The sequence below is a fragment of the Neltuma alba genome, unplaced genomic scaffold (assembly GCF_004799145.2).
Source record: "Neltuma alba isolate B1F8T4 unplaced genomic scaffold, ASM479914v2 tig00011361_pilon, whole genome shotgun sequence".
Taxonomy (NCBI): domain Eukaryota; kingdom Viridiplantae; phylum Streptophyta; class Magnoliopsida; order Fabales; family Fabaceae; genus Neltuma; species Neltuma alba.
This window is the reverse complement of record NW_021636058.1, coordinates 101,339-128,134: the sequence shown is the minus strand read 5'-3', so window position 1 is coordinate 128,134 and position 26,796 is coordinate 101,339. Positions and strand designations below refer to the sequence as shown.

Sequence of the window (26,796 nt, the reverse complement as noted above, 5' to 3'; positions counted from 1 at the left end):
ATTTATTACAAATAACTAATTTAACAAGCTTTATTAATTTATTCAAATTAATCAACTAGCTCTTATACTATCTCCGGTCCTTAATATAAGAACTCATTTGACTTTTATTTTGATCATAAATATAAGACCTCAATCTACTTTGTCTCTCATATTTATCTATTTTTTTTCCAAAATAGTCCTTATAATAATAGTAGTTCTGGCAAATACACTTGATCAATAAAGATATTATAGGAAAAATAACACATATTTATTACAAATAACTAACTTAACAAGTTTTTTAAATCAACTCAAATTAGTTAACTCTTATATTAAGAACCAGATGTAGTATTTATCCACTTTTTTTCCAAAATAGTCCTTATAATAACTACATATGTTATATGTTTCATAAATAGTAGTTCTGGCTAACATATTTTATTAGCAGAATATTTTTAGGAATATAACACCTATTTATTACAAATAATTAATTTAATTTATTTTCTTAATCTATTTCAACGGTAAACTATTTTTTATATTAAGCTTTATTTCTTGCTCTCCATCTCTCAAACCCAGTTTTCGAATTTCAAGCAAATAACTCATTTCATATCCATCCATGAAGGTCTCGTCTTCTATCTTTTATAAATAAAAAATAGCACTCTTATAAACAGGCACCACACATTGTTTTCTTGAGAGAAGTAAGATCCCAAATGTTGATATTTTAATTTAGACATGAAACATGGCTCTTTAATTTTCCTCTTCAATTGCTGACTTACATATGATTACTGTTTTCACCATTAAATTATATTTAACGTGTGGCTAAATTGGGACATCATCCCTTTCAGTATAAGTTTTGACAATTTCAATTTCTTACCATGATTTACTTTCTTACTCTTCAAGTGCTAACCAATTAAGGACTTAAGCCAAGTATAGGATGTGCTAAATTGTATGGGACTTGATTCAAAATTAAAATAAATTATGAGGACTTGTGAATTAGTTTTGCCAATTTTAAATTGCTAGCCGTGATTCATAAGAGGTAGTTGATTAATTTAAAGAGCATAAAAAAATTACTAAATTATTTGATTATAGTATCTATTATATGATTTCTCTAAAATGTTTATATATATCATTAGATTATATGTCAATTTATAAGTGAGATAAATTAGTTTGAAAAAAAAAATAAATATTTTAAAATAAATTAGTAACTTCTTTGATCTCCTCAAATTAAAAAACAAATGTAGTATGTATTAATATAATAATACATAAAACGAAAACACATAAGAGATATTGTTGGCCAATATATGCGTGTTTGTAAATAAAGATATTACATGAAACATTTTCTTAGCACCATAATCAGTTCTCTAGGATGCCTTTTATTGAATATAAATACACACACAACATGAAAACAATTCGAATTATATTCAATTTCAGAATTTATAGAATAGAAAGGAATTATATTCTTAATATAAAATATTATAAATTTGCGTACTCGTAACACTCACAAGTTGTATAGCAATAAAATCTTGTTATAAAATGAGAAGAAATAAAGAAACTAGAGAGTAGAAAAGAAAAGAGAAAATAGAGAAGACAATAATCTTTTTTTCATTCATTTTGTTGTTATTATTATTATGGCGGTAGAAGTAAAAGTTAGAATCTAAATACCTACCAAAAGAGGAAAGTGGGTGATGAGCAGAAAAAAGATATAAATACTCTTCAAAATTGTTGAAAATCAATGTTATTTGTGTGGTATGAAAGGACATTGGTCACGTATCTGTTTTACGCTCGAACATCTAATAAAACTTTATCAAGCCTTCATAAAAAAGAGTTTAAATAATATGAAAACAAATTTGACTTTTCAAACTGATAATATGAAGGTAAATTTTGCATACAAGAAAGATGATGTTAATGAGTTAGATAATGTTAATGGTCTTGATGTTATGGCATATTTGGAGATGGTTGATTTCTTTGAGAATCACGGTTATAAGTGTCTGGATTAAAAATATATTTTAGTTTGTTTTATTTATGCCTTTTAATTTAGTTTATATTTTACTTATGTTTATTTCTTTTTCTCCTTTCATGTTTCAAGAGCATTATTGCTCATGATACATTTGAAATTTATATTAATGCATTTCTTTTCTTTTACTAAAGAATATAAATGTTTTTTTTGTTCGACATAAGAATGAAGATATGCGCTTCATAAATAGTGCTACAACACACTTAATATTGTAATATTTATAATAAATCTTTATTTTTCCAAACTTATTGCAAGAATAGAAATATTTCCTTTAATGAAGTTCTTTTGTTCATATGGCAACTCCAATTTTCAAAGGGTCACAACCATGCGGGGAAGTAATTTTGATGGAAGGGAAAGTTCCCCCCAAAAAAAAAGTAAAAAAGAAATAAAAAAATGAATTAGTATTTTAATTTAATATTTTTATTTACACTATGAAAAAGACTAATATTCCTTTATCTAAGAATACAATACCAACCCTAACCCAAACATCAAGACCATTATCCACCATGACGGGAAGCCATAGCAACCATCCTAAGGAAACGTACGCGTCATTGGAAAAATGCAGTATAATCAAATCCTGTCAAACCCCAAAAGATTAGAAAAATAATCTTCAAACCTAATATGTTGAAGATGCACAATTTTATAAACTCTCAAGGAAAGCATGATAGTATAGGCTTTGCCAAAACCTGTGTTTGCAACACTAGAGATGATGATGTACAAATTGAACCATATTTTTAAAAGTAATTTTACGGTATATAAAATAAATATATAAAAAAAATTTGTTTTAATTTATGTGCAAGCTTTTTAATTAAACCAAATACCCTCTAAATACAAAATTCTAATTCTATTCTCACTATTTCAGATTTCAATGGCAACTTCAATTTTCAATTTTTTAAAATAAACTTAATTAAGAAACCTGTGTTGGCATCTGCTTATCAGAATTAAAATATGCTTCAAAGTTCAAAAAATACTTATAAAAATATTTATAAATAGTTGATTAACCAAGTCTTCACCAAAATTTAAACTCTTGAATTTGTAATTGCAGGTCTTTTTTTGGACTGAAATTACAGGTTGAGCCAACTTACTTATCCTCAGTGTTTTTGAAATTACGGAGAATTAAAAAAAAAATCTTTAAATTTTAAAATTTTAGATCAGTTTTATTTATTACACTTTAATAATAATTGACAAGATTTGAAAAGTAAATGACAACACATTTTAAGATCTTTTTTTTGAATTAATCACTACTATGTATCGTAGATACCTTGGTCCAAAAAAAAAAGTTGAAAAACATTGATCCAAGATGTCACGGAAAATAATAAAATTAAAAAAAACACACACACACACACGCGGTGGTGCTCTTTCCGGAGTGAAGACTGCTGACAAGGATGCGGTGCTGAGGGCGGAAGCGCGTTATCCGGCTGGCACCCATTAATCAAATGCAAGATCGTGTCTGTCATCCTTCTTATTTTTCAATTTTGAAATTATTAATATTACATTGCTGTAACTGCCCCTCCATTTTCCCTTATTTATATTATTCTCAGTTGAACTACCTTCACGAAATCGACACCTAAAACCAGAACTAGAAGAAGAAGAAATACCCACTTTGGATCTATCCCTCTTCCTTTACTGAAACTTACCAAAAACGCAGCAAAAGAAAATATTGAAGTACTATTCAAAAAATTGATCTTGATGGGATTCAATCAGCGTTTCTGGGTGTGTTGTGAAGTTCTGCTTGTCTTGTTAATGGGTCTCTCAGTTTTTGCAGTTCCCGGTGAGCTTTAGCTCCTGTAATGTCCATTTCGGTATCTCTTCTCTTTGATGTCTAATGATTCTGAAGAATTCGATTTTACTATGTTATTACAGATACTACCTTCGATTCTGCGGCGCATATCGGTCGGAACCTTCTTCAGGCTAAAAAAGGTTGATATTTTTTCCAATATTATTTCTTAATGGTGCCCTCTGTTGGATCTACAAATATATTTATTTGTTTTTTGTAATATATAGTCGTCTGGTTTCTATAACTGTTCCTTTGATCCGCATGCTTTGTGAAACCGCTGGTTCCTAAATCTTCGCTTGTAAATCATTTGCTATTTTTGTGGGATTTCTGATTATGTCATTTCCTCGTGTGATTTGAGAGAACTAAATTCGTTGCTCCTGTTTTAAGAAGATAAGAATTATAGAAAGATTTTAAGTTGTTAGCATCTTACCACAGACCTTTTGCCTTATCTTATTCTTACAATAATTAGGTGTCCAATTCTTGGCACTTGAGTTAATCAAAATGGTCACTTTTGGAGGACGAAATAACAACGAAGGGCTAATCTTTGATCATGTCCAATGCATGCAGTGTTTCTGTGTCTGGTGTTTGTGGTTGGAAAGAATTGTTAAACTTTTCACGGATGGATTTTTCCAAAACATCCTTAGTGGGAAAAGGTGGGTTGGCCTCTTTACGGAGTTTAGCTAATGGTATGCTTATAGAGAACTCACATATCATGGTCCTAGTTTGGTGATATTCATATTTCTTCCTTTTAAATCATAATTCCATAGCTTTACGTACGAAAAAGTGGTTTTATAATTTGGTATTGTAAATCATGGACTGGCATTATGACTGTAAATTCAATGCACTCTTCTTTTCTCAGGTACGATACTTTATCTATAATGAAAACTCTTGATTGCCTGTGTGAACTGTGAAGAACAAAGGACGAATTGTGCTCAATTGCACATCAATAGATATAATTTTATTACTAGTATCTATAATTGACTTTTCGGTGTAATGTGTTGTACAATCATTAGTTCAAATAAATCTTATTAGTTGCTCATATCAGTGCCTGGAAATTGTGCTAAATGCAACCCTCACATCTCATTTTGAACTTGTGTACGTGCAAATAAGATAATGGAATTGCTTGTATCATCCTGCTCAAATGCAGAAAGCAAGTCCCAAACACGTTGACTACTTGTTTCTTTTATGTTTAGTTTTGTTACCTCACGATTCTTCATGTTATAACTCATAAAAACTGCAAGTGAAGCCAATCTCTTGGATCCTGCATTACATCTATAAATTTTTGTCTTGGTTACTCTGGGATAGCTGTTCATTGGCCACTACTAACTGTAGTAATTGTTCACTTTCTTCTTTTCTTGTTTGTTTTTCCCCTCTTTAATTGACATTTCTTTGTTTTTTCACCTTGCATCTGCAGGCTGTCCTGTGAATTTCGAGTTCTTAAACTACACAATAATCACAAGCCAATGCAAAGGTCCCCATTACCCTCCGAAAACCTGTTGTGCAGCATTCAAAGAATTTGCTTGCCCATATGCTGACGTTTTAAATGACTTGACAAACGAGTGTGCCACGACCATGTTTAGCTACATCAACATTTACGGAAAATACCCTCCAGGACTTTTTTCTAGCGAGTGCCGGGAAGGGAAGCAAGGTCTTGCCTGCCCCGCATTACCACCATCGATGTCCGCAAATGACACAGCTAGTCAGATCATGCACTATCCATGCTTGATTCTGATGCTCTCAGCTGGTTTCTTATTCTTGTTATTCCTATAATTCAATAGTGCCCATTTTTTTTGTCATTATCATCTTGTGCACTACATTGTTATTGTATAATCTTTGACAATTCTTTGATTACATATCATCTTGTCCACCATCAAGATTGTGCTAAGAGCCAAAAGGGTAGCATATAGTAGATTAGAGCTAAAAGTCTCTGTTTTATTTGAGTGAGTGTTGGCTTCAATGCTTTTGAGCTTGTAAACTCTGCTGAGATGGTTTACCTTACAATGGGGTTTCCCTCTATATCTCGTGTCTTATTCTTAGCTTAACACCAAAAGACATATGTTGCATGAAGTTCTTGCTATGTGCGAGGTTTGAGGAAGATCAAACCGTCTTTCAGTCTTTTGTGCACAGCCTTATCCTATATTATTTTGTAAAAGACTATTTTCATGGCTTCAACTTGTGACCTCTATCTCGCATGATGACAATTCTACCCTTATTTCAAGGCTCTCCTTTATCACCGTTTAAATTGGTATAAAAAATAAAAATATATCATATGATGTTTTTTCCTTTTTCAACAAGAAATTCAGTTTAGAATTATTTTTTTTCGCCTTAATAGTGTTTTATTGGGCGTCATTATTTAGATACGAATCTTTTGTTTCACGACAGAAAAAATATTTAAAACGGAGTACATTTTAATTGTTTCGGTTGTTTAGCATGGCTTTAAACTGCAGCACGTTAATTTTGTTCTTAAAAAAAAAAAAAAGATAATGAGTATTGTTAAGCCAAAAAAAAACTTTTCATTTAAATTTTTTTTCCCACACCAGATGTTGAATAAGGTTATTTCTAGCTTTGTCCAATCAAATTCTGGACTTTGTTTTGTTGTGAGGAGCAAATGAAGGTCTGCGATGTGACTTCTAACCTGAAGAAAAAATCTGAGGTGATTGGATATGGTGCGTGCGGATAGGAATGCTTCACACTTTATCAAAGAATGTCATATATCTGAGCAAGGAACTCTAGCTCTCGAACTTCTGCAGAACAAGTATCCATATATGAACATTACATGGCTGTCTCTCTCACTCGTTCATCCTTCTTTAAGCACAAAGATTTAACACTAAGAGCTCATCAGAAAATTCCCACCACTGTTCTTTTGCTTCAAATGTGTCAAAGCCTGCAAGAAGTAAAACAACTTCATGCCCAGTTCATTGTGACAGGACTCCTTGGCCACCCTTTGAATTCTGGGAGACTCCTTGAGTCATATGTTAAGATTTCTCATAAAGACTATGCTATATCTGTCTTTGAAAGTATACCTTCTCCTGATATTTTTGCTTTCAACACTGCCATAAGAGGCCTGACTCTGTGTAATCTCCCACATAGTGCTCTGTTGCTTTATAATACACTGCTTCTAGAGGGTCAAATCCCAGATGGTTATACTTACACTTTTGTGCTCAAAGCTTGTTCGTATTTGGAAGCTGTGTGTGAAGGTGAACAAGTACATTGCCAGATTATTAAGTCTGGAATATCAACTAGCACTCACATTAATAGCTCTCTGATACACATGTACACTACTGCTAATAGGTTTTCTTGTGCAGAGCTTATTCTTGCTGGGATCTCAGAGGTGGAAACGCCTCCTTTGAACTCAATGATTTCTGGGTATCTAAGGCATGGACATGTTAAAGAAGCTAGAGAGTTGTTTGATAGAATAGAAACAAGAGATGTTGCTTCTTGGAATGCAATGATTTCTGGGTACACAAAGAATGGCCTACATGCTAAGGCTTTAGACTTGTTTCAGGAAATGATGGCATCCCAGGATCCTCCTATTGCTCCTGATGAATCAACCCTTGTGAGCTCATTATCTGCCATTACCCATCTGGAAACACTGGATCAAGGAAGATGGGTGCACATGTATATAAAAAGAAATGGGTTTAAGATAAGCAACACTCTTGGTGCTGCTCTTATTGACATGTATGCAAAGTGTGGCTGCATTGAAGGTGCCTATGAAGTGTTTGAGGAAATACCTAAAAGAGATATAGTCACTTGGGGAGCCATCATATCTGCTTTTGCTATTCATGGCCAAGTCCAGAAATGCTTCGAACTCTTCCACGAGATGATTGTGGAAGGAACTCATCCAAATGAAGTGATCTTTGTGTCGATCTTATCTGCTTGTTCTCATGCAGGATATGTTGACATGGGATACCACTATTTCAACAAAATGGTTCATGATTTCAGAATCAAACCTTCAGTTGAACATTATGGATGCATGGTGGACCTCCTAGGTCGTGCTGGAAAATTAGCAGAGGCCGAAGGGTTCATCGAATCAATGCCAGAGAAGCCCAACTCAATTATATGGGGCACATTCCTTAATGCTTGTAGGATGCACACTGATGCAAGAAGAGGGAATAAGGCACTAAGACAATTAATGAATCTTGAGCCAAATTCTGGTGATAGATATAAATTAGCAGGGATCATGTTTGATAGTGCAGGAGAGAAGGAATGTGCACAGAAAGTGAGGAAATTTATGAAGGATTTTAATTTGAAAGGTACAAGTGGGTTGAGTTCCGTTGAAGTTGAGGGGGAGTTTCATGAGTTCATGGCGGGGGACGCTGGCCATGATGAGGTTAGAGAGATTTATACCATATGGGATGGATTGACAGAATGCTAAAACAGATGGCCTAGCTAAAAAGTTATGGGAATGATAGGAACAGAATTACAGTGAGTCTGTGACATGGGCATTGTTCATGGATTGTAAATAATACAGCTTCGTAACTTTTTTTTCTAAGATATGTTGATCGATTGATTGTAAGCATAGTAAAGATGAATCTTACTAAAATGAGTCCTTTAAAATGTAAAATTTATTAAGAAGAAGGGGGATGAAAAGAAAATAAATCTATACACTTAATTTTTGTGTCATTATCTTTCTATTTTAGACACTTTACAAATTCCTAAACAGGTTTAAAGAGCGAATGTCTACGATGTGTGAATTTTTTCTATGAAAAGATGACATAATGATGATTAAAGTATATATCTAGTCCTTTAATTTCACATAAAATTTCAGTTTGATCTAGTCAATATTAGATTTCTCTTAAGATTTAGAATCATGTCAACTATAAAAGCAGTTTGCTTTATTAATTCCCTTTACCTAACAACAGAACTAGCTCTTCATACAAACTGCATTATTTATAAGGTTTGAACAATACGATCTCTGGTCCATAATATAAGATTTTATTTGATTTTTATTTTGATCTTAAATATAAGATCAATCTACTTAGTCTCTTATATTTATTTATTTTTTCTTAAGATAGTTCTAACTAATACACTTGATCTTATAAGACCAAATAAAAAATGCCCGTTAATCATGGTACTCTTTAGTTTATTTTTTAGCTTTGAAAATACAAGGTTATTCGGTAAAAGAAAAACTTTTAAATGCATGCTTTATCTTACTCCTTCAATTCCTTTTATAAGACACAAATAATTAAATTATACATATAAACAAATTGGTTGAAATTGGTTAAGGCTAATAAATATGTAAACCATTATTTTCCAAAAACAGCCTTAAAATAAAGGGAGAGAGTGAGTAAATAAATAATTAATGCACTGGGACCAACCAATAATTAATGAGTAAAAATGAAAAAGATCCACCCCTAAAAAGGTTCTTATGCATAAGACTAGAGGGAGTATCACCTGTAGTTGGATGCAATAATCACACTCAAAATATGCCGCAACACGAGCCTTAATCCTCATAAAATGAGTTCAAAAACTTTTGACAGTTATGGGACCAAAAGAACTTTAATTCCTCCTCTCATTTAGTCCCTATGCTAACCAAGCCAACTCAGCTGTCATGGTCCATGGCCTTAATAAATTACTATACTTATTACATCATTCAAGGTACATCAAATCCCTCACCTTTCATCTAGTCCTCAGTTGAATAAACAATTTCTTCTACAAACAAGAAAATACAGATGTATCAGAGCTTTCTAACAAATAATGTAAAGATATAAGGTATACCTTTTTCCCTTTTTCCTTTTTTGGGCCAAAGTGGGATTATCTATATCAATAAATACATTTTGTTTGGCCAAAGAGATCAATAGATACATTTATTTATTTATCTATATATTGAATACAAATTCACTCCTTTCATAATCCCGTCCAAGAAGAACCTCCTGATCCATTGAGTTGATGGTGCATAATGATTTAAACTCACAAGAAGAGCAAGTTTAGAAAAAGCATTCACCATATGGGCCGGCCCTGAGAAATCACAAATTATTCACCATATGAGATTGAGTCGAGACTTGTGGAAGTGCTTCTTCTTTATACACCATGGACCAGGAAAGGTACTCAACTACACAAAGTTAAGATCAGTTGTGAGCAGCACTCAAAATATTAGAACTCACGCTGTCAACCCTTCTCCAGCACACATAATCAATGAATCAAATATTCACTCGAAAAAGTTCAGCATGCGGGACCTCATTCAAGTACTCAACATATGTGAAGGTGACATGTAGAAAGCCCATTTCAAATTTATGAAATTATCAAATAGATAGCTCACATTGCCAATAGTCCTTGCTCCAAACCATGCAGTTTCAGCACCATATGGAGGAGGTATGACTTCGATTCCACTGGACAACTGGGGAGGTAATAAATCACGGAGTTCCTTGTCTAACCTTTCTGTACCATAAGGATCCCAAAGTGGGATTAGAACCCATTAGTCAAAGTAGCCCATCACTGGCGTTTTTTTCAATACCTTAATTCTATTTTATCATATTGAGATGCTCTGTAGTAAAAGATGCAAATCTTTACAAATAAAATGGACACCTAACGTTTATCCAAAAAAGGGGACATTCACCTGCTAGACCTGGTAAGCATGCAGTTCCCCCTGATAAAACCACAGTCTTAAACCAATCAGGGTCACCTGCTAATTCTGCAGAATGGCAATGGTCCATACAAAGAGCTACAGCCTGGTGCAAACCCATTGCTTGCCTACAACAAGACGTTCATGATAAGCTTAATGTACCATTCCGGGGAAACAAGGAACAAGGTGACTAGCAGGCAAGAATTTTCCATGGTGTGCCATCACGGCAAGAGAGAAAAACACTGCCAAAGGGACAGAACATCCCAAGGTCACTCGGTTATGGATAAAGAGGATTTTCAAGGAAGTTGCATATATACTAGACACTGACATGTGCTGCCTGTTACTTTCCCAGTAAATACAGATAAGCAGATTTAGTCATTGATCCTTTCGCAGATTACATCATGCTTGTTATGTGGAAGTATAAAATAAAGAGAATGACAATTAAGATAAAGAGATTCTAAGAATATTTGCTACCAAGTTTCTTGACTTTCGTGCATGGAGAGCCAGTATTTTCTAAATGACAAGAGAATAAAAAGGAAACAAGAAAAAGGTCAGAAGAAAATGCCATTTTGGAGTTTTATCAACAATTTGCTTTGTGGGTGGAAAGCCAGTATTTTCTGAATCTTTATGTCGAACATGAGAATTACATCCTCACTATGATGTAGTCTATATTTGATAGTTTTCTCCCAGAAATCTGAAGAAGTTTATTTTGCAATTAATGGTGCACTTTGCAAATATAACTCCTTAACATACCATTAACAAAGCCATATATCTTTTCTTCTAATTCTTGAAGTATCGAATCAGCGGAATAACCATCAGATAAATACTGTGAACACTGTTCTGGAACTGAAGGTTTCAACGACAAGACCAGAATTTAACAGTCAATTTTCATGCAGAGAACTAATTCAGTCCAAGAAAACAATTATCATATTTCAGATTACCTCTTCCCTCTTTTTGAGAGTGAGGTAAATGATAAAATTAGGGGCTTATAATAACCTATTGTTTACATATCATTTGTTTTTCAAGAAAGTACGTTTTCATTTTTTTCAGAATTAAAAACTGCACCACCAAGTTCCGGGGTTGCCAAATTTCAACATGAGTTTACTTCTGAAGCAATTGAGGAAATTGTTTTCTCATATAACTTAGAACCAGTTTATCCAGGTTCAGTGATGACAGTCAAGCTACTATAAGAAGTGGGCCTCAATGATGAAAGCTGCAACAGTATTGCAAGCGTACAAATACTTACAATCCAGCAAGCCGAGGCTGGAACAAGATCTCTCCTGTTTGAAAACGCTCTTTCGAAAGTGTAAACCATCCTTCTCCCGCTGCTTCAAACGATGCTTGCGTATCTTTCAATAGTTCAGCTTCATAATCAATAGCAACATAGCATAGCTCCTGTTGACATGGAACCAAACCATCAGAAAACTTCAGTGAGATGACTTCACAGGAAGTAATTTCTGAGTTAAATTCAACCAATACAACCATTCCCAGCACACTTCAATTGAAACCAAACGTACAAACATCATATAATATATATATATATATATATATATATAAAAGAAATATTCGGTCTTCACACAGAAGTAATGTTCCCACTGATCATTGAGATGAACCTCAACCACAGTTCTGTCCGCATGCACTTGCCATCCTGCAACTTAAATTTAACCAATAAATTACGCTGCAGGATCCTGCTCCAGTTCTGACTCATACTTCAATTCATGAGGCAGAAGATATTTCAGCACTTGGAAAAAATGGAGCCACAAATTTCTGAGGAACAAGTTCAATCATAAAATGCTCGTATATTATGAATCAGAAGATACACAGCTACTTCTTTTGGGGTAGATGAATGAGAGAGAAAGAACCCAAAATATCATATTTTTATCCATGTGCAAACGACAGGTTCTCAGTGGTCAATATTTGAAAAATCCAAAATGTGATCTGAACTATGAGAAGCTTAGAATAAAACATTGTAACTTCCATTAAGATATCTTGCGTAAATTACAGCAAATTAGACCAACTGTCAGCCAGAACTAAAATCTATAACTGCATTTCATGATAAGAACGAATGCACAACCGAAATATTCCATTGCACCACAGACTACCACAATGATATTAATGGTTGAAATCTCCTCAAGATTTGTAAAGCAAATAAACAGAAATACCTCTTTCAGTGTGCGAACAGTGTACAAAGATTCAAAATTCATGTTGTTCCGCTGCATCAGCTCCCTAAGGAATCCTGTAAGTTTGATCGCTCCCAGTCCCACAACTTCCACACCCACCTTGCGCATGACTTTACCATTCAGAACTGCAAAATGATAATGCAAGTGACTATATTCCCATCAGAAAAATCTAAACTCGGCATTTCTTTTATTAAAAGGGAATACAAGTAGTGCTTCAGACAAAAAGATGTTTAAGCATTAACAACCATTTGTTCATGCATGAAGTAATAAAGTATTAGGCATCCCCACATGGACAGCACATTAATGAGCTCCACATACAAGAATTTAATAGTATGCATAAATAAAATATTATATTAAAGAATGCAGGGCAAGATAAAGAAAGGAGATCTATAGAGCATACTTGGAACTATAGATGTGACCTGAAAACCAACATTAACAGCTATTCCAGAAGTTTGTTTTGCAGCATACAGAGCCAAAGTGGCCTACGTTTACCAAGCAGAAAGTAAGTAATATGAACAAAATACCCAAAAATAATTTATTGAAAGAACAGAATAAACAAATTATATAATTCAATGCAATTATGGTCATGCACAAACCGACAAAGTACATTCACATCATGCTTAGTTAACAACTTGAAATTACTGTTAGATTACATTACATCCACTTGAATATTCACACCAAGGTCCTTTTCTATTAACTTGACACATAAAAGTATTACACTACCTTTTTTTTTTTTTTTGGGGGGGGGGGGGGGAAGGGGAAGGGGGGGTTCAAGAAAGTTTGCATGATATGTCTGAACATTTAATTGCTGATAGATCCCAATGATATCGAACAAATCTCACTCAGTGATATAAGACTTGTTTTTGTTGTTATTATCAAGAAAGTTTAGACCATGGGCCTTACTTATCTCCACTCCACCCTTACTAATTGAGTTAGCACCCTGTTGATATTACAACATTCCTTTTAATCTAGTGTTAACTGCACAAGGAGGCTGCCCTATTTGCAGAAACCTGACCTAGAGTGCTTATTAGGACTCCAACATATGAATTTATATAAGATCTTCTTCTGCATTTGGTATTTATCATTCTACCCCCTAGAAGAGGTATAGGATTTTGAGTTTTTATCCGCCAAGCATTGTTGATTACTCCAGAGAAGAAAAAATAGGTTCTCTTCGTCAGAACGATCAGGATGAATAGAGTATAGGAATAATTACATATAAGCACTTGGAAGAGATATCAATAGAGAAGCAGATATAGTTATAATAGTGAAACAACTAGAGATACCTTAATACCCACTTCTTCTAGTGTCTGTTCTAATAAACTAATTCAGATAATGAATCACAAAAATCCTCTATATCTGAGTCAATAAATTATTTTCAAAATCTGTCAATGTGCATCATCCCTATGGTAGAACAGTAGATATAAGGCAATAAGAGCTTTCTTGTTAACGAGAGGAAAAAAACCTGGTTGACAGCACAAACAGCAGGAACATTCATGTCAAAGAGGGCGGCACATATTGCCTCCTTAAGCTGCCGCCTTGATGCTTTGGCAGATTCGGTATCTGAAATAATGGCACGAGATTAACATTCTGCGTCAAAGAATCATATAATGCAAGAGAACTCATCTATTTTTCACTTCAATAATTCATTTTATAAATACGTGAAAGTTAGATGCATAAAAAATGTCACATAAGGTGACATAACTTTCTCCATTGAGTAGACTGTCCCCATAGAATATAGGATGCACAACAATTAGAATGATTACAACTCAATTATAAGTAGAGTTCGGTGTCTAAGGCACATTTTCATTGTTGCTGTTAAATAGGTATACAGATTAGAAAAGCATAATTAGATGTCTAAAATGGATTTTTTTTTTTTTTCCCCTTGTTAGCAAATACCTGGGGAAGCTTATAGCAAATGGTTGAAAATAGATATTTGGACCTAAATAGAACATTTTGATTGGTTATCAGATGATTGATATTGGATATTTAGATAGGTATTCAAATGGTTTGATTTGTTATTTCAATGATTTATTATGCAAGGAGTTCTCCATTTTTTTTTTTTCCTTTTTATCCAGATCATGAAATAAATCACAAATGTAACTGACCATCATAATGGCATATTGGAATAGAAACAATGACTGGTTGAGTACTTGGTTTAACCTGCATCCTGCGGAGAAAACACTATTGCATCAGGCACCCAATACTAACCACTAAAAAATTAGGCACAGAATAAATAGAACTGCCATAGCTCGGTCATGCAAAAGTCCCCCCCCCCCCCCCGGGTAAATAGATTAAGTGATACAATAGGTACGCAGGTAAAGAAGCATAGTTGGAGAGAACAAGAAGAATTAACTTAAAATACGATGAAGTCCCTCTTACCAAAAATGCTCTTTTTATCAAACATTTAAAACGACAAACCTGTTATAAATAGTTGCAAAAAAATGTCTAAGTCTAGTGTACATTGGAGACTCAAGGTTACCGAATTCCTGCACATCAATGATGAAAAACGTAAGACTATGGACATCAGAAGGGAAAATTTTATCTGTGAAGTGAGACGAGACAGCAGAAAACCAGGTGCAAGGGATTTCCAGTGTCTTGAAAAAAAAATTAAAGTAAAATAAAATTGCTTACGCAGTCTTAGCTAGTGCAAGTTCCAATAGAAAACCTTACCAAAAACGTAGCTGATCGCCCTGATGGGCTGTCATATTTGCTCCAACCAAACTTGCAATAGCCAGAACCACCTATAGAAGCGAGGATACTATTGAATCCGACAAGAAGAAAATGTCACGAAGAACAGAATTAGAAGTATAGGTAGTTGCAACACCAACCATCGATGATAACAGCACCAGGAACTTGTTCTCGTAAGCCATATATACGCTTGAAAGATAGCTGAGACATCTGACCAACTAAGGTTCTGAAATTCGAAGGAGTCAAAACACAGCAAGATATCCATTAGACGCAACGGAACACTGTGATTCTGAAGTTCTAAGAGTTGAACCTCCCTTACGGAGAAGGAATCATCCCAGAAAAGTGCAAAAGGAAAAAGTGGAGATACTTACGGAAGAGGATGACCGGACCTCAAATTGGTCTCGGCGAAAAAAATGGTATCCCATGGCTCCAATTGGCAAGTCTGAAGGAAATAAATCCACAGTCGATTATCGGAGGCCAGCGATCTCCATGCTTTGCACACAAGACTCAACCTAGCAGCTTCTTTGGGACCCAGAAGCCTCAGGATTTGGATCAATATATCGGAAGGAATTTGCTCGAACACACCCAGAGGGGAATCCACGCACCGAAAGCGTTCCGGCGAGTTGGAATTTGAACCCGAACTGGAACGGTTCGACACCGATTCCCACATTTTCCTCAATAACATCGCCATGAATTAGGTCACGGAGTTAAATTCTGAAGCATCAGGCGCAATTTCCATTGGCAGTAAGCTTCGGGGAAGATGGGTTGTGAACTTGTGCGGGTTGGTGTGGAAGTTGAAGCAAGGACAGTTAGTTAGTACGCGAACATGTGTAACCACGTGTCAGAACTCTATCCATGTTCTAGCTTTTTTGTATGTTTGTTTTTTATTTTTTGGATTTTTTTTCCCTCTTTTACGTCGACAGCCTCGTTTCCCTTCTATTACTGTTTGTAACTTTGCTTTATAACTAATTAAGTAATTTTAACAGATAAAAAATTTAGTTAAATTAGTTATTTATAATAAATATAAATTAATTTTTTTTAAAATATCGTTTTAATCATCACTGCTCTTAAATAAATCAGTACTACCTCCAACCTTAATACTACTCGTCTACCCTCAATTTTTAGTAAAAAAATTAATTTGACTTTTAATTTGGTTCTAAATATAATATCACAATCTATTTTATTTCTTATATTTATCTATTTTTTAAGGTAGTTCTTGAAATATTTGCACATGTTAAAAATTTCATTAAATGATAGTTTTAACTAATGCACATGATTAACAATGGTATTTTAGGAAAGACAGTGCTTATTTATTACAAGTAACTAATTTAACAAATTTGATTAATCTACTTAAATTAGTCAACTAACTTTTATAATAAAGACCATAGGTAGTATAAAGTAATGATTAAAGGACTGGATGGTCCGATCAGTTGAACTATCAATCAAACTCATCAACAGCTTGGTTTGGACCAAAAAACCGTTCATGTGGTTGAGTTGGATTGGATTGAAGTTGAGCTATCATTAAGGCAAAACCCAAAGTTGGACTAGGAACCGGAATGGTTTTCACAAAACTAGACGGTTTTTTAGCTTGACTGAAAAAGGTACTAAAAAATTTATAAAAAAAGAAGAAAAATAAGAAAAGACCCCCTCAAATATCAATTAAAAATTTCATATATTATAGTGTTAAAACTATGAGTCGTTAGCCTTTTGTTTTAATGTCTAGTCTAACTTTTAAAATAATATTTTAAACATATATAAATTTAAATATATGAGGTTTTAGTCTATTTTCAATGATTTCACTAATTTTAGATTATTTAAATGTATTTCTAAATTATTTAATAATTTAATATTTTCATATATATTAATTATATGTATATAATATTGTTTTAAATCAATTATTGCGTTACCAGTCCGACCAGACAGTCTGACCGATACGACTGATTGAACCATGACCCGTTGATCTTTTCGGTTCAACTTCTGATCCAGCTTTTAAAACATTGGTATAAAGGACAATACTTATATCTCGTTCTTTATATTCATTATGTCAAGTTTTTCAATTACGTATAATCATGTGTTATATTTTAAAATGTTAGCATTTAATTATAAATTTACATAAAACAAAAAAGGATACATTGTTGTGCATAATTAGAGAATTTAACATAATAAATATTAGTAACTTGACCTAAGTTTTCTTCTAATATAAAGTCCAGTCAGCTAATGTGGAGAGATTAAGCAAGTTATTAAATTATTTTAAAGTATTTATATTCATTATTTTTTCAAACTGATTTGTCTTACTTACAAATTAATGTATAATCTAATGATACACTTTAGTATTTAAATATGTTATAATTAAATAATGTAGCAACATTTTTAATCTCTCCAAATATGTTAACTAGGACCAGAGGTAGTAGAAATATTTTAAAGAATGAATTATAAATTAGTAGATAAAATAAATTGAGATATTATATTTATGACCAAATTTATATAATATATTAATGCTTTGCTTTGCTTTCAGCCTCATGTAGTCTTTATAAATTTTTTTAACAACTGTAGTCTTTATAAATTAATAATTTATGTTTTACAATATAAAATTCTTCTTGTACATTTATTTCATGCAGCATAAAATTATGTAAAATAGATTAATCCAAATACACTCACACACACATATACACACACATATATTATATGTTGTTGGAAACCTAAAATAAGTTCTGTTATTTGTTATTTATGAACACTTTAATCTGTTACCCTGATATATATATATATATATATATATATGTATGAATTATTTATTTCACATTTATTTTGTTTTTGAAATAAGATTGAATAAATATGACATGGGGGATAAATGGCAAATGACACAAATAAAAAAGTGATAATCCTAAAATGAAATAATTAAGTACTCAAAATTAATTAATTAATCCATCAATCCGTTAGTCCACTTGATTGAGTTTTTTTTTTTTTTTTAACCAGCCACTTGATTGAGTTATTCCTTATTATGTGTCAAACTTTTGATAATTTCAGATATAAATCACTACCTCCGACAAGATGCTTCAAATATCCTTTTTTATTGGTATATATTAGGATAAATTGTTAGATTGTTTTATTTGGTCAAAAATATTCAAGTATTCTAATTATCTCCTTATAAATTACAGGAATATAAATGACACATTATTTTAAATCATTCCGTCCAATTTATAAAGTCTTAACCACTAATCCTCAATACATGACTTTTCACAAAAATCTAATGAGATATTCATAATTTTCAACAAATGTCCTTCTATCTTTTTAATGGCATTTTCATCCTCTATCCACTGTACAGTTCCTAGTTCCCAAGCAGGAAGCTTTTATTTTATGTAAAATATGGTGATTTTGAAAAATGGTGAAACCTTTTAATATTTAATTAATTTTAACTAATTTTTTTAGTCTTAGTAATTAATAGGACCTTATAAAGAGAAATGGCATTACTCCACAAAAAAATGTGGATAGATGCCTAGCTGAAATCATGTTGTTAACCTTTTCTCCTAAATAAAAGATGTTAGAATTTTGTGAGTTTAATAAAGACCAGTTTTAAAAAGACTTTTTGAAAAATTAAAGTTTAAACAATTTTAATTATTTTTTAACAGATTAAAATATACTTGTTTTGGGCCCGCAAACCAAAATATATTTTTTAATATTTTAACTTTGTACAAAATTTCACCTTAATTCTCAACTTTTAAAAACTATATTTTTAGTTAAAATTATTAGCCTTTAAGGATGAATTTGTGTAACAATTATGATTATTTTAAAAAATTAAAATTAATATATTAATATTTAAGAATATTTTATCACTATTTAAGATTTTAGAATCATTATTTTTTTCTAATATATCTTAGCTCGGCTTTTCCATGAGAAGGTGTATCGAACTGCAAACATTATATTCTTCTGGTCCTATTTATAAAGCATTTCTAACATATTTTGCACAGATCAAGAAAAATCTTAAATAGCATTAACTCTTCATTAAAATATAATAATTGTTCAGCTTTACTATATAAATAAATGATAAAATAGTAAATTCACTTTAAAATTTTAATGAAATAAATTATAAATAAGACAAAAAAAAATTTTTTTTCTCTCTGTCCTATCAGGAACAGAGGAGTATATGGCATGCCTTGTTAAAACCAACGTTTTAATGGTGGGATCCAACCTCAAACAAGAAAAGCTAACGGTCCTCAGCATTCATTGTTTGACCAATTAGACGGGAGTTTTTCTTTCTTTCTTTCTTTTTTAAATCAAGACAATTTATTCAACCAGATAAAATGACTATAATACTAAAAAGCTAGCCCGTTGAAATTGAAGAATTTGGGCAAGGGTTACAACGCACGCATCACTCCAAAATATTTTTTTTCAAGTATATCTAATATCTTAAAATATTTTATGATTCATCTAATAGTTTAAAGTATTTTTTTAAAATGTGTTCAGTACCTTAAAACATTTTTGTGTATTCAGCCTCTAATATATTTTTTTTTCAGTGCACCCAATATTTAAAAATATTTTTTAGCGCTTCTAATATTAAGACCAAAAAAAAATATTTAAAGCTTGGTCAAAAAAAAATATTTAAAGATACTTGACGGATAACTTTTTGAGCAAAGTTCAAATGCATCAATTTCATAGGCAGGCCCAAAACGACAAGAACGGAAAAGGCAACATAAAAGACAATCCAAACTTGTAACCAAAAAAAAAAGAAAAGACAATCCAAACAACAAAATGAGCAAGAAAAAAACAACAAATCTAACATATGGTTTGAAATTTAAAAGGTCAAAATCAAAATAGACATAAATTTAGAGGACCAAAAATTATATTAACCTTATATAGAAAAGATAATTTCATAATAATTCTAATTATCCACATAATAACAAGACAATATATATTCTTGATGAAATAACATTATATGGCTGCATTATAAAGTGCTTTTTGATAAGGCCATCTTTTTTTAAAAAAAATTATAATTTATAATAAAAAATTCGTTGTTTTTCATCAAATCCAAAGCCCGGTTGATTTTGTAAAAGTTATTTTGATTTTTGGTTTAATGGCAACTCATCCATAAAAAAATTAATTTGATTTAAATCCAGCCGCTACTAAGTCTAGTGAGGGTTTTTTAGTCACAAGTTAAATATATCATGCTTCCACATCATTATGGTAAAGTTTGATTTGATGTGCGCAACATTTCCAATTAATTTCATCAAATTTTCAAAGATATTTCAGTTAATGTGGTTGATTCAGTTATTTAGACAAAACCAATCTAAATAAACCGAATCCGATTAGATATTTAGAGTTTTAGACTCATCTTTTCCTCTCCGTTGTATGCTTTTCTTGATTCTTGATGCCCGGCATTAGTTTAGTCGTCTAGCTGTCAATCACGAGTCTCATTCACAAAATTATCCGGAATCTGCAAATTTCAATTCAGGACTCTAAAAATAATTTAATTACTTTGGAGATCAGAAAAACAAAAAAAAATCTATTAAAAACATCCTTAAATAACTCAAATTTTTATTTGGGTTATTAAATTTGTCAAAGTTTTAATCATGTCACTTACTTGAAAGAGAAATTCTAAATTTTGTAAAATAATTATAATATCCCTTCTATTAGAAAACTAAAACGATGAGGATAAAAAGCAATTTGAAAAAAGTGAGTCGCACCGCCAGAAGTACAGGTCTTAAAACAAACAAAAAAAAGATTCTTCTTGAATTCAAATTCCAATAAAAACTCAAATCAAATGCGGATTGATATTTTGTTCAAAAATTATGGCTGAACGTATTTTTTACTATCACCCTGACCTATATTTCATCTAAGCGAGACCTTCTAATTGTTTAGGTAGATCAAAATGCTAAGTAAGCAAAAAGAGAACCAGTAAAAAAGAATAAATCTTCCTTTTATTGAACGTAGTTACTCATTTTGATGACTTTATCATGTGATTTTATTTTACCATACAAATCTCTACCTTACCTTCTCGGAGTTCTATCTTCGGAGAACTTTTATACTCTTACTCATTTAGATTATTTACAATACTTATTTAGATTATTTAGAATTCTCATTTTATTTTACCTGATTTCATTCATTGAGAAGAAAAAAATATTTGAATTTATATAAAAATCTATATGCATACTACTTGGATATATTAAGTATAATGGGTTCACTAAGACTCAAACCTAGAACTAGTCAGATAGAGTAGATAATTTTTTTTGTTAATCTAATTAAAGAAAAAAAAAACCCCTTCCCAAGCTGTACTTGCATTTTTCATTGCACACAGCTTTTCCTATTTATACATCTAAATTTCAGTACTTATTTTATCAATTCCTATTCTATTCTCAGTACATGAGCATCTTATAATCCACTTCCTATTTCGTAATAGAAAGGAATGATTTTTTTTTTTTTCTCTTTTCCTAATTTAAGGAGCTCGATAGCCAACCTAGCAGCAACAATCGAAGTGGTTGAAATCAATGGATTCTTAATAAATTCCTCATACCCAAAATAAAAAAAATAATTAATGATACAATCAACTAAAAATTTATGACTTAATTATTCAGATTTATCAAGTCGAAGTAATTAAGAGTTTCAAATTGAAAAAAATATTATTTATTGAACCATAATACAATTTATTGAACTATAATGAGATTTATCGAACTATTAAAAAGACTTCGATATTTCATTTTTTGTTTTTATCCACATAGTTTTTGTGAATCCCTGCAATATTTGTTCTTATCTTACTTTACATTTCCAAACCATTCTTTAAATTCTCCATTCTTTTTCTTAATATCATTTTCACATATTATAAAAATTCTAACAAGGAAGATTTTACATCCACTGTTACAAATTTGGAAAATTGATCAAGGAGGCAATGATGAGTTAAATTTTATTTTAAATCTTCCTCTCTTAATTCTCATAGTTTCATCATGTTATCTTGGCTTCTCATTTTCCTTAACATGGATTGTGGGAGATGGTGGCGTATGTTGGGGAGGCAAGGAAGTCTGAAGTGTAGCTTTTAGAGTGATCTGAAAAGTTGGTGTGTGTGTGTGTGTGTGTGTGTGTGTGAAGAATATTATTGAGAGCTACGTGTGTACAGCTGAGTGGAATGTATTAAAACATGATTTGAAGTTGCTAATTGAAGGTGGATTTTGTTATATTGATTGTAAAAAGTGATTACGACCATGACTATGGGTTATAGTTGTTGACTTTTTGTTAATAGTTTAGTGAAACATGTTAAACCTCATTTGAAGTTGTACATGGAATTGGAAACTTATGAGTTATGAATTGAAAATTGTTAATTTATAATTGACATGTGTTAACTGCATAATTAAACTTGTTATTTTTCAAGATTATGATATAATCAGTTTTTATTCAAAGATACATTGCAAGTGTGTTATGAAAACATAAAATTGTTGGTTTAGAATTGAAATGTGTTAACTGCGAAATGAAAAATGTTAATTTAAAATTCTTTTTTGATTTTTAGTGAAAAGAACATTAAAGTCATTTTATAAAATTTTCAAATCTCTCATTGGCTCATGTGACTATGACCTAATTAGGATTTAGCAAATTTAGTAACCTAAATAAGATTTGAATTATTTAAGTATCTTTTTAAAGGATATTTCCTCTTAAAAACTAGCATAGGATCAAATTTTATGACAAAATTATCTATGGACCTGTTTGGGAGGGCTTAAAAAATTCCTTATAAGCACGTTTCATATAAGACGAGACAAAACTCCTCTCACATATTTGCCTCATATTCCATAAATCACTATTAAAAAGTTACTTATAAGCTACTTATAAGCTGTTCCAAATAGGTTTTAAATGTCTTAAATTTGAACTTGAAAAACAAAAAACAAAAACAAAATTACGCCAACAATTCAACAAGTAACAATTTTAATTTAAATCGTAACAAGCAATTTTATAAAAATTTCTTACTGAATATTAAAAATTTCTATACCACTCAATTAATGAATAAAAATGAGCAAAATCACCTAACAGTTTAAAAACTGAGGTTGATTGTTAATATTTTCAATGATCATGACCATACTGCTACTCTTTCAATATTTCCAAGTCAATATTTATCGCACGAAAATTTTCAGTTATAGGCAATTTCTACATGAAAATTTTCGTGGAAAAATTAGAACTTAAAGCATTTTGGAATTATGATATTTTGGTTTTTTTTTTTTTCCCCCGGGGTCAGCAAAGTGCATATCACATAATCACAGCTAAACCTAATGACAGAGAGAGAGAGGGTGCTTGTCTTCGCGCACACTTAAAATCGGCCGTCCTCGGCTCACACTTCGTCTCTCGCGCAATCCCTTCCTGATCGGCCGTCAGCTCGCCACCCTATTTCTTCAGCGGCGGAGCTCTCTCGTCTCTCCCTTAATAATCCCTCCATAGTCCTGTACGTTTACGTGTAACCGCTTGACCATTTTTATCATTATTCGCTCTTGCCATTAGTGAGCGAGTTTTCTTCTGCCTTAATTCATAATAGTAGTATCCGATTGCTATAATCTTATTTCATTCTTCCCTGCTGCTTATTTCTGTCATTGTTGTTATGTGATTGAATATTGTCTTGTGCGTGATGGAGTAGTTGCATAAATTTTTTTTTGTTGTTGTTGCAGGACTTAAAACTTCATTGGTAGAGCAAAACAATGTATCTTCAGTATTACATAAATGAAAATGGTGACAAAGTTTACACTACCAAGGTGATATTTAGTTTCTCTTTAGGTGTTCTGTTACACGACAGGGTTTCTTTTAAATTGAAGTTGAAAGCTTTAGGTCCGGTTTGGTACGGATTATTGAAAATAAGGTATAGAGATTATGATTAGAATTGAAAAAATTGATTAAAAAAAAAGTTTAGTATGAGATATTGCTTCATACATGTGATTAAACAAACCCATGTGTGTGGGATTGGGGAATACCGCTGGGGGAGGTGTTATTTCCTAAGTCCACCTTCATGGGTTTGCCTAATCCTATGTATCAAACTATTATTCATGCTAAATACTTTTTAGTGATATTTTTCAATTGCAATCACAGTCCCTATCTTCATTTTAATGCTTTGTACCAAATGGGACCTTAAAGTATTAAACATGAATTTGTGCTAAGCTTTTCATTATGGAAATAAGCAGATTTTTACATGCACCAGCGGGTTCATGAAGTAGAATGACAATTTGACATGTTCAAAGGACTTGTTAATGAAATATCACCATTTAGCATATCTATTATACTTCTTTTTTTTAATTGTTGTTTAAGGTTCAGGTTTACAGATTGAAAATACAATTAGTATATCAAAATTTCTTTTAACTTTCCTGACATTCCCTCAGTTTATTTTATCTATTCTCTCCATAATTATCTCTTACTCCATAATTAATGTTAGTGAAGATAAGGATGTACTTGTAAAAAATAGTAATTATTGTCGTCTTAGGTTTTCAAAATGACAGACATATAAAAACAAATCTTCTTTAAAAGTGACAGTTAAAAAGAAACAGTGGGAGCAACTGCCGGGAAATGATTTACATGTAGCTGCAAGTGTGGCTAAAAAGATGATTAGGAAAAAGAAGATGATGTGATTATTAGAAGAGATGGGCAAGTGTGTTGACTTTCTCTTTTGAAAAAATGATTGCATCAGTAGGTTTGGCGCATAGTTAAGTTTGGAACTCCATTCTATGTTGCACTACACTAAGTCCAATAAATGGATTTTTGTTGTACTAACTTTTAGCTTCTCTGTTCATGCAGAAAGAATCACCTCTGGGTTTGGCGACACAGTCTGCTCATCCAGGTAACATAGTTTGATTGTTTCGACAATGATGACACTTTTTGCCGTGGGTTTTCATGGAACATGGCCATTCTCAAGTTCCTTATGAATTATGTTCTGTTTTTTTTTTCTTCTTTACTTTTGTACAGAAGACAACATAAAGAAATTTTGAATAACATATATGAGTGACATTGTGCGTGATATCTTTAGAGAATGCAGAGTCTGTTCATTTTCTGTAGACTTGATCGCTAGATGTTAGTTGCATTGGGCTGCCTTCAACCTGTGGACCTTTTTTTTCTTTTTTTCATTTCAAAGTGTTGCATTATGATTTTTTTCCCTTTTAATTTTACTGAACGTTTCTTGAACCTAGAGTGAATCTGTGAAGATGCAAGTTATTATATATTTAAATCAAATTGAGAAAGCCAATCTTGATGGTAATCTGAGCACTCCTTCTGGGGCCTGACTTTGTGGGATGTGTTTGTATTCTGTTACGTGTGGTACATAGTACATTTGTGATGCTGTCTTCCCCTTAGGCGGTTAATTTATTGATTTAATCCTTATACCCTAGTCTTGGACTTAAGATGTGTTTGATTTTACGTGAAAAAACAAAACGTAGTTTCAGTAGTTCTCAACGTGAAATCAAACATGTATTTAGTGTTTGTTTCCCTTTAAATGAAAAGAGATGCCCTAGTTGTTTATGCCATATTCTGGGGGGAATTTTATTTATTTATTTACATCAGCAATACCTTATTGATGTTGGATCACTGTTACGTATCCGCTCTTTATTTGGTGACTTTGCAGCAAGGTTCTCACCCGATGATAAATACTCAAGGCAGAGATTCCTACTGAAGAAGCGCTTTGGTCTGTTACCAACTCAACAGCCACCTCAAAAGTACTAAGTCAATATTTAAATATGAATTAATGTGGCGTGCTTTCCTTCTTCCCTGTTTTGTACTAATGAACACTGAATTGATGGAAGAAATCTCTGGTGCTGATATTTCTTTAGTATGTAACGATTGACTGGTTGGATGTAGAGATTATGAATTGCAGCTTTATTGTTCATGTTATGGTTTTATGTGAAGAGATGATTTATATTTCTTCAACTTGTGAATTGCTTGTTGTGGTATGGGTATGTAAGTGTGTCGTTCCTGTCTTACGCCGACAGGGCTGGTGATGACAGGAAGATCATTTATCCTCGTTTGAATTCGATATTTCGAGTTACGTGTTGTGTGGCTTGTGCGAAGAATTCACAATCTACTTTGTTGAAAATTTCAATCCCAATTGGTGATTGGAATGATTGTATTATGCATCAAATTACTTGGCTATGACCTTGTTTGGCAATTGCGTCAAAACCTTATCGGTTCATTCGAATTTAATGAATAACTTTTTTAATATGTTGTGTACATGCAGATACTGTACTATAATCGATGTGAGTGGAAATGTGTTAAACCAGACTTTGAATCAGTGTAGTTTTTTAAACTGTGACCAAATTGGTAGGAATAATTTCATACCTTCATCCTTAATGAAGGTTTTAAAAAATTCATACCTTAACAAGTTAATATTTAATCTAAGTGAATTAATAATTCATCGTTAGTGCTTTACCCTTAGAATCTAGGAAAAATGACAAAAAAAAAAGTTGGAATTTTGTAAATACTATACAAGAAATGTCAACAAAAATTTGTTGTTATTTGCAAATTCAGATTTGTCAATACTAAATAAAATTGTGTTATTAAATCTGATTTGGGATTTTCAATTTTCAGTTTCTTTTTCTGTCATTCTCTCTAGAATCTATTCTTTTTAATCACTTTTTTTTCTTTCCCAAAATCTATTGTCAGAAAG

The 26,796-nt window shown here is 32.0% G+C and overlaps 4 protein-coding genes across 8 annotated transcripts; 3 read left to right on the top strand and 1 right to left on the bottom strand.

Moving 5' to 3' along the window:
* The first annotated feature begins 3,448 nt into the window (after positions 1-3,448).
* On the top strand, positions 3,449-5,831 carry LOC114712435 (GPI-anchored protein LLG1). Its single transcript, XM_028896972.1, has 3 exons — positions 3,449-3,758; positions 3,851-3,907; positions 5,179-5,831. Exons 1-3 carry the CDS (start codon positions 3,677-3,679, stop codon positions 5,532-5,534), a joined length of 495 nt encoding a protein of 164 aa, XP_028752805.1. The 5' UTR covers positions 3,449-3,676; the 3' UTR covers positions 5,535-5,831.
* A 627-nt stretch (positions 5,832-6,458) lies between these two features.
* Positions 6,459-8,351, top strand: LOC114712458 (pentatricopeptide repeat-containing protein At5g66520-like). Of its 2 annotated transcripts, XM_028897006.1 has the most exons (2): positions 6,459-6,961; positions 7,070-8,351. In XM_028897006.1, the coding sequence occupies exons 1-2, from the start codon at positions 6,541-6,543 to the stop codon at positions 8,137-8,139; spliced, it is 1,491 nt and encodes a 496-aa protein (XP_028752839.1). In that variant the 5' UTR covers positions 6,459-6,540; the 3' UTR covers positions 8,140-8,351. The 2 variants fall into 2 exon arrangements, with proteins under 2 accessions (XP_028752839.1, XP_028752838.1); XM_028897005.1 differs by having other exon boundaries at positions 6,459-8,351.
* Positions 8,352-9,259: 908 nt separating this feature from the next.
* Positions 9,260-15,982, bottom strand: LOC114712450 (actin-related protein 8). 3 transcript variants are annotated; one of them, XM_028896993.1, is made up of 12 exons: positions 15,566-15,980; positions 15,335-15,420; positions 15,177-15,247; positions 14,925-14,992; positions 14,612-14,673; positions 13,969-14,066; positions 12,907-12,988; positions 12,489-12,631; positions 11,573-11,721; positions 10,321-10,454; positions 10,024-10,142; positions 9,260-9,722 (listed from the first exon to the last, which is right to left on the bottom strand). In XM_028896993.1, exons 1-12 carry the CDS (start codon positions 15,883-15,885, stop codon positions 9,705-9,707), a joined length of 1,350 nt encoding a protein of 449 aa, XP_028752826.1. In that variant the 5' UTR covers positions 15,886-15,980; the 3' UTR covers positions 9,260-9,704. The 3 variants fall into 3 exon arrangements, with proteins under 3 accessions (XP_028752826.1, XP_028752825.1, XP_028752827.1); XM_028896992.1 differs by having other exon boundaries at positions 9,260-9,816; positions 15,566-15,978; XM_028896994.1 differs by lacking the exons at positions 9,260-9,722; positions 10,024-10,142; positions 10,321-10,454 and adding an exon at positions 10,464-10,674 and having other exon boundaries at positions 15,566-15,982.
* Positions 15,983-23,448: 7,466 nt separating this feature from the next.
* Positions 23,449-26,060, top strand: LOC114712451 (H/ACA ribonucleoprotein complex subunit 3-like protein). Of its 2 annotated transcripts, none has more exons than XM_028896996.1 (4): positions 23,449-23,614; positions 23,825-23,908; positions 24,939-24,981; positions 25,759-26,060. In XM_028896996.1, the coding sequence occupies exons 2-4, from the start codon at positions 23,855-23,857 to the stop codon at positions 25,854-25,856; spliced, it is 195 nt and encodes a 64-aa protein (XP_028752829.1). In that variant the 5' UTR covers positions 23,449-23,614; positions 23,825-23,854; the 3' UTR covers positions 25,857-26,060. The 2 variants fall into 2 exon arrangements, with proteins under 2 accessions (XP_028752829.1, XP_028752828.1); XM_028896995.1 differs by having other exon boundaries at positions 23,450-23,604.
* Positions 26,061-26,796: the final 736 nt, after the last annotated feature.

Bases quoted from the DNA above. Each gene is read 5' to 3' on its own strand.
- LOC114712435 (XM_028896972.1), top strand. From the start codon at position 3,677: ATGGGATTCAATCAGCGTTTCTGGGTGTGTTGTGAAGTTCTGCTTGTC. The intron at 3,759-3,850 runs GTGAGCTTTAGC...ATGTTATTACAG, and splicing joins CTCAGTTTTTGCAGTTCCCG to ATACTACCTTCGATTCTGCG. The intron at 3,908-5,178 runs GTTGATATTTTT...TTGCATCTGCAG, and splicing joins CCTTCTTCAGGCTAAAAAAG to GCTGTCCTGTGAATTTCGAG.
- LOC114712458 (XM_028897005.1), top strand. From the start codon at position 6,541: ATGGCTGTCTCTCTCACTCGTTCATCCTTCTTTAAGCACAAAGATTTA.
- LOC114712450 (XM_028896992.1), bottom strand. From the start codon at position 15,885: ATGGCGATGTTATTGAGGAAAATGTGGGAATCGGTGTCGAACCGTTCC. The intron at 15,421-15,565 runs GTAAGTATCTCC...TTCGAATTTCAG, and splicing joins AGGTCCGGTCATCCTCTTCC to AACCTTAGTTGGTCAGATGT. The intron at 15,248-15,334 runs GTTGGTGTTGCA...TCGCTTCTATAG, and splicing joins TGGTGCTGTTATCATCGATG to GTGGTTCTGGCTATTGCAAG.
- LOC114712451 (XM_028896996.1), top strand. From the start codon at position 23,855: ATGTATCTTCAGTATTACATAAATGAAAATGGTGACAAAGTTTACACT. The intron at 23,909-24,938 runs GTGATATTTAGT...CTGTTCATGCAG, and splicing joins ACAAAGTTTACACTACCAAG to AAAGAATCACCTCTGGGTTT. The intron at 24,982-25,758 runs GTAACATAGTTT...GTGACTTTGCAG, and splicing joins GACACAGTCTGCTCATCCAG to CAAGGTTCTCACCCGATGAT.